The sequence below is a fragment of the Perca fluviatilis genome, chromosome 1, assembly GCF_010015445.1.
Source record: "Perca fluviatilis chromosome 1, GENO_Pfluv_1.0, whole genome shotgun sequence".
NCBI classification, from domain to species: Eukaryota; Metazoa; Chordata; class Actinopteri; order Perciformes; family Percidae; genus Perca; species Perca fluviatilis.
This window is the reverse complement of record NC_053112.1, coordinates 13947681-13959079: the sequence shown is the minus strand read 5'-3', so window position 1 is coordinate 13959079 and position 11399 is coordinate 13947681. Positions and strand designations below refer to the sequence as shown.

At 41.2% G+C, this 11399-nt stretch overlaps 1 protein-coding gene across 1 annotated transcript; it reads left to right on the top strand.

The window, feature by feature from the left end:
- The first annotated feature begins 108 nt into the window (after positions 1-108).
- On the top strand, positions 109-10871 carry LOC120558259 (mesothelin-like protein). Its single transcript, XM_039799219.1, has 13 exons — positions 109-216; positions 401-486; positions 572-701; positions 1614-1798; positions 2004-2094; positions 2207-2342; positions 2427-2617; positions 7383-7544; positions 7700-7836; positions 8050-8189; positions 8284-8378; positions 8719-9856; positions 10749-10871. Exons 2-13 carry the CDS (start codon positions 410-412, stop codon positions 10826-10828), a joined length of 2562 nt encoding a protein of 853 aa, XP_039655153.1. The 5' UTR covers positions 109-216; positions 401-409; the 3' UTR covers positions 10829-10871.
- The last annotated feature ends 528 nt before the right edge of the window (positions 10872-11399 follow it).

Here is an 11399-nt window from a genome sequence, read left to right as displayed (position 1 = left end):
TAACATACTGTGTGTATGTGTGTGTGTGTGTGTGTGTGTGTGTGTGTGTGTGTGTGTGTGTGTGTGTGTGTGTGTGTGTGTGTGTGTTTGTCATCCTCTTTGCTGCAAGGGTTCACGTGCACCCGGGTGAGGAATGTTGAAAAGGTGCAGATCAAGAAGCTGATTAAAGCCTGCCGGAGGAAAGGCAGGAAGAAGGTCCCATTGGTCGAGACTCAGGTGAGAGGGCGGGACAGTGTGTATGTATACTGTATGTGGTGTAGACATAATTTTTTTTTCATTTTTTAAACAAATATGCTGTTTTTTCACCTCAGCATCTTTTCACATACAAATCACAGCTTAGTGTAAAAATAAAGGAGATATATACTAAACAATTCAAAGTTTCTGCTTGTCTCACCAACAGCTGACCTGCATGTATAACTACATAAAAAATGACTCAGATGCCACCAGCTTCGACCTCTATCCTCCTGACGTGCTGCTGTACTATGAGTGAGTTTAGACCAAAGTTAAAAACAGGTTTGTTATAAAAGCATGGCTGTCAGAACAGTTTTAATATCTCTCTGTCTCTCTACAGTTACTCCCTGGTGCCACAGGCCAGCTGCAGGTTCTATTTTCAACAGCTGGCAGAAGCAGACTTCTCCGTCTTCTCCTCCGTCCTCAGCTACAAACTGACCGCTCTGTTTGCTAATGCCAGGAGCTGCCTGGTGAGTCCCCAAACGACAGAAGAACACATACATCTCAAATGTTCCCAAGTTAGGTACTAAAAGAGCCCATTGAGCTAATTTTAAGCTGGCTTTATCAGAAATCGCCTAGTGCTGAATAAACTGAACCCATTTATTGAAGGAAGCTTGGGACTAAATAAAGGTTTGAATTAATTAAAACTCCCAGGAGGCCGATTTACTTTTGATTGTTGCTGTCTGTCTGTCGAAACACATGAATTATTTGAAGAATAAGAATGAAGACTAAAGAGCAGCAACAAGAGCGCCACCAAAGAGCAACTAATAATTTTTTATAAAATGGCAAGGACATTTTTTCCAATGACTTTTACCATCTGTTTCAACTTTTTCTTTTTCTTTTTGTGCTCCAATCTGATCTTTAATTTAACGTACGGGGACTACCATTACTCTTAAATCAGTCTAGGACATGGAGCGCCTGGGTAGCTGAATGGTTACAGTGCATGCCACGTAACTGCAACAACCCTGGTTTGATTCCAGCCGTGGGACCTTTGTTACATGTCATACCTCTCTCTCTTCTATTTCCATTTCTACACTTTCGTCTGTCCAATAAGGTGAAAAATGCCTAAAGAAATAAATACTTATTGTCCAGGACTCCATAGTTAAGAAGTGACTGATAAGAATTCAAGATGTGTTTCAGAAAGCCACTTTTGAAGACATTATTATTCTATTAATATGTTCGACTAAACTCCTGATTTAAATTGTACCCTGAGCATTATAAATTATTAAAAATAAATGTCAGAGTGTACGTCACAGTGTAAAAGCAAAAGTCTAAATGTCAATCTACAGGTAACCAAATCCAGATGTGCAGTACTTCTGTTCTTTTAATATAATATATCAATATGTTATTAATTTCTGTTATTACTCGTTTCCTTTTCCAAGGGTATAACAAACACGACATTGACTGCAGATACTATATCGGTGTTGGGAAACATGTGCTGCACTCTGGATGGTACCTACATCGAGAACTCTGACCCGTCCATCTTGGAAAAACTCAAGAACTGCCCGGACCTCACCAACGCTCAGGCGGCTGCTGTTGAAGCTCTACTGCAGAGCGGGAAAACACAGTACGTGTACGTCAACAGCAGCAATACGTCTATTATAACTTTATTGTATGTCCTTGTAGTATCAGCAGATTTCTTAAAATATCCCCTTAGTTTCCTTTGTTTCTTTCCAAAATCGATCAAAACAGAAAACAATTCAAACAAAAAAAATAAATGTGAATTTCAGTTTGATTCACTCTTTTGACCCTCTTTGTTTTTCAATAACCAGAGCTCCATCAACATGGGACTACCAGACTCTGAAGAACCTCGGGATGTTACCGCTGTACTTGACCTCAACCTTCTACAGTAACTTTGACAAAGTGAGTAACAAACATGAATAAATGCATTTAGCAGAAAAGGTCAGCGCCATTACGTCACCTGTTTGGTGTTGGAATGAGGTCGGTGATGTTTGTTTTTGTCTTCCGCGAGCAGAAAACAAAGCAGATGTTCTTGGAGTACTTCCTTAAAGTTATCGCGAGCAACGGAGTGGACAGACAGAAGAAGGCGAGAATGATGGAAGAAATAAGAAAGTCCAATAGAAAACAAGTCAAGTCAAAGCGATCTATCGGTGAGTCTCTTTCCTTGAGCTGGTATTTTTGTCTTCATGAATTGATTATTTTAACAACTTTTTTTTTTCCTCCTGTGTTTTTAGTAAACGGGTGCACTGTTGGAACGATTACCCAGGTGACCATCAGCGATGAGACGTTCCCCTTCAACTATGACGACATAACTCAGTTCAACTGCTGCCTCAGCGTCTCGACTGTGAAGGACAACTTGGCAGCCATCACTATGAAGGTGGACCAGGTGGAATACCTCCAGATTGTTCTCAGCAAGTTGCGAGAGGTAGGTGATGGGAAGATATGATTGGTTTGTAAATTGCTTTTTAAACAGAGCAAAACAAGTTGAGGCTTGTTGTTGATGGTTGAGTCAATTTTATTAATAGTTCCCCCTAAAAAGAATATACATTAAACTCAGCAGGTCATTTTGTCTATTTATATGGAGTTATATTCCTATCTTTAATCAAGAGCGCATTCTTTCAATTTGAGAGCATTTCTCACTGATATTACGTTCAGATTTTGTAATAATTTCCCTCAAAACCTTGCTCTCACACTCAAATAGTCACTGCTCGCGCTTGGATTTGCTCTGCTTGTGCTCAAAGTTTGTGCTTGCGCTTGGATTTGCTCTGCTTGCACTCAAACTTTCTGCTTGGACTCAGATATGTTGTTTGGACAGATTTCCTGCTCTCAGCTTTGAACCTTCTCCTCGCACTCAGGCTGATTCTGCTCACTTGCAAAGTTTCTGCTCTCGGATTTCTCCTGCGCGCTTGGATTTTTTGTGTGTTATAACCCTATCAAAAGTCAACAACCAATAGAATGCCAGCTGTAGTGTTGACCAATTAAATGATCCCAACCCCGTTGAGGGTGCGTTCACTTTACTTTAGAACGTCTGTTGAGGGCGGCTGCACTGTAACCTGACTGTAACCAAGTTTATATATCCCCGCCCGTTTATAGCTTTATTATAAGTATATGTCAACAATGTGCACAGAATGGTCGACGCACTTTCACCTGCACCCGGTCAGGAAAGCGGAGAAAGCTTTGAAGTGGGACGTATGAAGTTATGTCCACAACTACGAGGGTGAGTAACATAACTTAAGCACCTAGCTAGCTAGCTAGCATATGGCTAGCCTTGATGTCCAGAAACAAATAGAGGTGGTTTAATGTACCTAAACAATGATCAATGATTACCAAATTTCTCTCTCATATTGCTCCTCATAACCACTGAAAACTGTCAAAAGAATCTAACCCAAAGTCCAATTATTATGGACGTTATGTGACTGATAACTGATTGATATCTGATTGATCATTGTTTAGGTACGTAAAGTTACCACGTTAAGCTTTTTTCCGTTAAGCGTTAGAATGTTCCGGCTGCTGTTGAGGGAAACTGTAGTCTATAACTTCCTGGCGGCGACTGACGTCCATTTTTTCCCCCCTTTACATAATAAATATGGCTATGAAATGGAACATGAAATACATAAATGAGGCAATACATATATAGGCATTAGTCATTATAGTTCAATAGCCTAAATACATATGTTTTACTTATATTTATTTCCGGGGACTTTTATTTATTCCGTCTATTTATATGCACGTTATATTCAAAGGAAGTTTAGTTATCTCACAGGCTCAGACTAAAAGCAGCAGCAAGCCTGCCTGACATCAGTGCATAGCATACTGCAAAGTAAATAAAATATGAATAAATCACGAGCGCGGTAGATTCCCAGGTCAGCTAGAGCGGATAACGCAGCTCTGCAGACGGACCAGAGTCAGTCAGCACTGGGGAGCGAACTGCGGGGACCAAGCTCACAGGGCTGGTAGCTAGCTGCTAGCTAGCTGCAGCAGCTAATATTAGAATATTAGACCCAGCACCAGAGGTCTGATCCCCATGATTTAAAACGAAAATCAAATAACCATTTGTTTTTTAATACCTGTTTATGAAATGAAAATCAAATGAACGAAAAAGTACACAGACCCAGTCTGTTAAGTACAATTTCACCACTAATAAAACAGATCTAGAGATGATATGCTTTATTTGCAACTTAAATGTAATTTTTTTAATTAATACAAAGCAAACTGAGCAGAAAGAACAAGTATTTTGTTGGTTTGTTTCTCTTCTTCCAGGTGTGACTTAAGTACCCGTTGAGCTGCATCACAGCTGCACTATGTGCATGGACCTGTGCCAGTCAGCACATCACTCACCTGTGTGCAGAGGACAGGCAGCAGTAGCACAAACCAAGAAGGTTGGCAAGTCTGATAATAATAATAATATAATAGTAAAATCATGTTACATACACTTATGTTTCTTGCTTAAATTCACAGGGTGCACAACCAGGCCTGGGAGAGAAAATTACTGATGTCCACAAAACCAAATCAGAGAAGGTAAGGTAAGATAGTAATGATGTTAAAGCAAGCTATGTACACCTAATATATTATGTGTTGATGTCTATGAATCTGTCTTTAATAGGAGCATACTATACAAAGACAACAGTGGAGAGTTCCTGGATCGGTCTGTCCTCAAAGTGCCAGAGATCTACAAGGACTTCATCCTTTTCTGCACCATCAGCGTATAATCAAAGTGATAAAAGAGAGAACAAATTATTGTTTTCTCTGTTGACATGAATAGGTGCCTGTAATGTCTGTCCATATATTCAATCAATTCAATAAATGTTGATAAGTATCACTGCTATTTCTTAAATCATTGTAGTTTTTCAGAGCAATAAGATTAAGATTATTAAAACGATGTTCACATTTGCAACAAATTAAAACCCTGATCAAGGCAAATTGTTTTTTCATGTTCCATAACATTTATAAAAAAAAAAACAGTACAATTAAATTTACCAGAGCTGACACTTGGTAAATAGATTTAATTTACCTTGTCAAAACAATGAGTAATTCATAACAAATTGCACAATATTTGACACGAAACCTTAAAAGTGTATGGTTCATACTACGGTGAAGCAGTACAATGTGCCTATAGGATTTACTGTAGCAGGAACATTGATATTGGCAAACAGATGACCCAGGTTCAGGTGAGTTTGTGAGCAGGGTTATGAATAAAGATAAGATAGGCCTAGTGTTCACAAGAGGGATGATTCAGGTATGGCAACACAAATTAAGAATAATTCAATTAAATAGGAGGTATGTACAACTAGTAGAAGATAAATTAACTATACAAGAGCAATTAAGGTAAAGTTATGAGGTGGCAAGCTAAAGTATAGTCAATAGCATGGAGTCAAGTCAACAGTGTACACCAGAATAATATATACTGTGATTAAGTAATGATACTTGTCTGTACTAATATAACACAAAAAAATAATACAGTGTTTGATGCAGTATGGAGAACAACCAAGTCCCATATGAACCCAAGAGACTTTAAGTGCAGCTGTTGATGATGTTCACTACAAACAAAACTTGCAGATGGTTGTAGTCTGTAGCCAGTCATACAGTAGGTAGATCTGGAGCAGATGGTTGTAGTCTGTAGCCAGTCATACAGCAGGTAGATCAGGAGCAGATGGTTGTAGTCTGTAGCCAGCCATACAGCAGGTAGATCAGGAGCAGATGGTTGTAGTCTGTAGCCAGCCATACAGTAGGTAGATCTGGAGCAGATGGTTGTAGTCTGTAGCCAGCCATACAGCAGGTAGATCAGGAGCAGATCGTTGTAGTCTGTAGCCAGCCGTACAGTAGGTAGATCTGGAGCAGATGGTTGTAGTCTGTAGCCAGACATACAGCAGGTAGATCTGGAGTAGCAGGGTGAATTCTAGCTATCATGGGTTGGTGATATGACACACAGATCAACAGGGGTCAAACCCCTCAGCCCCACCTGGATGAAAAGAAAGTAAAACAAAATACTTGTTTTTTCAGTTCAGTTTGCTTTGTATTAATTAAACAAATAACTGCTATTTAAGGAGCAAATAAGAAACCATATCATTTCTAGATCTGTTTTTATTATAGTGATAACATTGAACTTAACATTACGTTTTATACAGATTGCTATGAATCTATTTTTAAACTAATGTTATATGAAGGAATGAAGACTAAATTCTGATGAACAACACACAACAGTGATGCAAAAACTGACACAAACAATCCAGTTTCTTGTGTTCTTTCAGTTATATTACAGTTTATGTTTTACTACTGGCTCTAACATGAAATTAGCCAAATCCCAGGAACATGGTTAACCAAACGAGGAAAAAATACAAAGTAGGGTCATCACATATACACACACTGTCCGTCATATGTCGTTCAATCTAGCTAGCTATACAATAAAGAACATATATTTGTTTCTGGACATCAAGCTAGGCTATATGCTAGCGCCATATGCTAGCTAGCTAGCTAGGTGCTTAAGTTATGTTACTCACCCTCGTAGTTGTGGACATAACTTCATACGTCCCACTTCAAAGCTTTCTCCCGTTTCCTGACGGGTGCAGGTGAAAGTGCGTCGACCATTCTGTGCACATTGTTGACATATACTTATAATAAAGCTATAAACGGCGCGGGGATATATAAACTTGGTTACAGTCAGGTTACAGTGCAGCCGCCCTCAACAGACGTTCTAAAGTAAAGTGAACGCACCCTTCAACGGGGTTGGGATCATTTCATTGGTCAACACTACAGCTGGCATTCTATTGGTTGTTGACTTTTGATAGGGTTATAACACACAAAAAATCCAAGCGCGCAGGAGAAATCCGAGAGCAGAAACTTTGCAAGTGAGCAGAATCAGCCTGAGTGCGAGGAGAAGGTTCAAAGCTGAGAGCAGGAAATCTGTCCAAACAACATATCTGAGTCCAAGCAGAAAGTTTGAGTGCAAGCAGAGCAAATCCAAGCGCAAGCACAAACTTTGAGCACAAGCAGAGCAAATCCAAGCGCGAGCAGTGACTATTTGAGTGTGAGAGCAAGGTTTTGAGGGAAATTATTACAAAATCTGAACGTAATATCAGTGAGAAATGATAGGAATATAACTCCATATATTTACAGATAAACTCCACAGAGAACTTTAAACAAATAACTGACTGATTCTCTGCTGCATGATAATGATTCTCAAATATTTTTAGGCTTACGCTGCCAACTCCACTATCCCAGAAGATCAGGTTCAGGTCCTAGGCCCAGCGTCCCGTGTGGCGTCCATTAGTGAAATCAACCTGTGGACTATCACTCAGATCGACACACTCTCTGGTTTGATGGACCCATCCAACGGGCCGTGGGACCCAAGTATGGTGAGCAAACCAAGTAAACAAGTGTGTTATGTGTGTGTGTGTGTGTGTGTGTGTGTGTGTGTGTGTGTGTGTGTGTGTGTGTGTGTGTGTGTGTGTGTGTGTACGCCAATGTGCTTGTGTGTTCTCATGAATGAATGTTTCTTCTCATCGTCCAGGCTAAGGCCATCATCTCTAAGTATCTGAGTAACGAAGGGAACACACTGGGCAGTGCTGAGCTCAACGCCATCGGAGGAGCCAACCTTTGCTCCCTGGACGTTGAAGTTTTGAAGAACATTTCCCAACAAAGCCTTAAGTAAGAAATCAGGGGTGAGCTTATTATGACATGACAGTGTTTACAATGAGTTCCCAGTTTAATTGAACGTTCATAAAAAGTTTTTGTTTGATAGTGGAGGTTAAGGTAATTGCAACTTTGTAAATGCTAAATCCTGCCTTTATATCAATCCAGCAAATAACTAATTATGATGAATGCCTACTCATTTTTTACTCTGTGTGTTTGTGTCTGCAGAGAGGCTGACGCCCTGATGGTGTCCAACTGCACCACGGAGAAAAAGGAAGTACTGTTCACCATCGCCACACAAGCATTTGCCACAATGACCCGCTCAACTGTCCCCGTTTCCTCCTACCAGCTCACACAACCTTTCATCGGTAGGCAAACAGACCCACACACACATCTATACTGTATGCAGAGAAACTAGATTTGAAAACAGTTGACGCTATTTATTTCTTTCCTGGCCTGCAGGGGGTGCATCTCTAGACTATGTCCGAAGTTTGGTGCCCTCCAACATCAACATGGATGTGGCTACCTTCACCAGTCTGGATCCAAACGTTGTACTGGTCAGTTACTTTGTGTGTGTGTGTGTGTGTGTGTGTGTGTGTGTGTGTGTGTGTGTGTGTGTGTGTGTGTGTGTGTGTGTGTGTGTGTGTGTGTGTGTGTGTGTGTGTGTGTTTGGCAGCCGTAATTTTTCCATTTTAGCAGTGTTGCAAGTTCTGCATTTATTCATGTGTTTATTACTCACCTTGTCAAAGCTATCATAGAAGGTCGACTACACTTGGACAAATGCTGTTACCTGGACTCTTAGTTGTGGCTGTGTCCAACATAACTGGTATTTATTAGTTTTAATGTTCCGCTGGATTAAAAAACAAACAAATCATTTCTCTGCTCTGTTGTACCTAGAACCTGACTGTTAGTGACATCCAAGGTCTGCTTGGCTCCAACGTGGCTGATTTAAAGTCCTATGAAAACCAAACGCTGGTACAGAACTGGATCACCAGGCAGTCCCAGACAGAGCTCAACACACTGGGAGTGGGGCTTGTGGGAGGCAGAGCTGCCTCTACAGCCACCACCATCTCTCCGACAACCACCACCGGCTCCGCAACCATCACCAACTCTCAGACAACCACCACCGGCCTCGCAACCATCACCAACTCTCAGACAACCACCACCGGCTCCGCAACCGCCACCAACTCTCAGACAACCACCACCGGCTCCGCAACCGCCACCAACTCTCAGACAACCACCACCAGCTCCCCAACCATCACCAACTCTCAGACAACCACCACCGGCTCCCCAACCATCACCAACTCTCCGACAACCACCACCGGCTCCGCAACCATCACCAACTCTCAGACAACCACCACCGGCCTCGCAACCATCACCAACTCTCAGACAACCACCACCGGCTCCGCAACCGCCACCAACTCTCAGACAACCACCACCGGCTCCGCAACTGCCACCAACTCTCAGACAACCACCACCAGCTCCCCAACCGCCACCAACTCTCAGACAACCACCACCAGCTCCCCAACCTCCACCAACTCTCAGACAACCACCACCAGCTCCCCAACCATCAACAACTCTCAGACAACCACCACCAGCTCCCCAACCGTCACCAACTCTCAGACAACCACCACCAGCTCCCCAACCATCAACAACTCTCAGACAACCACCACCAGCTCCCCAACCGTCACCAACTCTCAGACAACCACCACCAGCTCCCCAACCGTCACCAACTCTCAGACAACCACCACCGGCTCCCCAACCATCACCAACTCTCAGACAACCACCACCGGCTCCACAACTGCCACCGACTCTCAGACAACCACCACCGGCTCCCCAACCTCCACCAACTCTCAGACAACCACCACCGGCTCCGCAACTGCCACCAACTCTCAGACAACCACCACCAGCTCCCCAACCGCCACCAACTCTCAGACAACCACCACCAGCTCCCCAACCATCACCAACTCTCAGACAACCAGCTCCTCAACCTTCAGCTCCACTACTAAAACCACCAGTAGCAACACCACCACAGGTGAGCATTGAAAAAGAAGTTTGATTTATTTCCATGTCTTCTACATGGATCATCAGCTGGAGAAAATGCTGACACATTGCCTGGGACCAGTTAGCTTTAATATCTATATATTATATCAGTGGTGGAATGTAACTAAGTAGCCAACATTTACTCAAGTAGTGTACTTAAGTACAAATGTTAAGGTACTTGTACTTTACTTGAGTCTTTTCTTTTCATGCCATAATGTTATACTTTCTACTCCACTAGCAGCTTTAGTTACTAATTACTATACAAATTAAGATTTTTGCGCACAAAACACACATTTATTAAATACAATGTTTTATTATAAATCAAATTCCCCAACAATATAACGGCCTACAAGTACAGCTGAAATCATAGCCGATTAATCACTTACGGTAGTTGATTGACACAACTGTTTTGATTGTTTCCGGGCTGTCTACAGAGACCGCGATTTTTTACAGTGTGTTCAGGGGACAGGAAGCTAGCGGATAGTGAGGAGATGTTTGCTGTATGTGACAATGTTGTAGCCTAAAAAAACGCATGAAATAATTTAGAGCACCTTTCATGGTGTGCTTTTTGCAAGGATCTGTACCACACAACGATTTTTCTATGTTTAACAGGCGTTAATGGCTCTCGTTATGCATCCATGGCTGATTCAGGGGAGGCACTTTTAAAAGTTTTCTTAATAAAATTCTTTTATGCAGAAGCTTCAGAAGAACACCTTTTATATCATCATGAAACGCCAATGACACTAATTTGTGATCTTAGTTAAACATTTGATTAATATATATATATATATATATATATATATATATATATAAATATATATATATAAATTGGATATATTATTACAGTGTTATCGCTAAAGTGAGTTTGTGTGTGTGTGTTTCAGGTAACAATGGTGCCCGCATCCGAGCAGATGGCGACTTCTCCTTCCTTGTTCTTGCGTTCCTCATTGCTTCTCTTGTATGAAGAAACGCATGGCTGATTATTGTAGTGGATACATATATATATACCTCAGAAGGGCTGAAAAAGGTGACACATTATATATATATAATATATATATATATATATATATATACAGTATATATATATATATATATATATATATATCTTTGAATCCTCTACAGTGAAATACAGACAAACTTTTACACCGTTTAGCTGTCAGCATTTTTTTTTTTTTTTTTTTAGATTCTATTTTGGGGCTTTTCCCTTTATTATAGTGGCACCGAAATCCGCGTTGCTATTTGGGCCGTATTAGCACTGAGTTTTAGTTTTCGGTTAACAGTTATGTTAGCAACGTTAGAGAAAACAATTATATTGTTGGCAGATAACAGCACTTACCGTGACGTACGTGACGTATCACCAAAGATGTTTTATTGTGAAAAAGACCGGAGTACGTTTTTGAAAGCCCTGTTTATGGGAAATTATAATATGTGCCCAGGGGTTAAATTGAGATATTATTGAGTTATATGGGGGGGGTTCTCCCTAGGGTGGTCCGGGGGTATGCCCCCCCGGGAAAACAATTTGAAAAATAAACCAT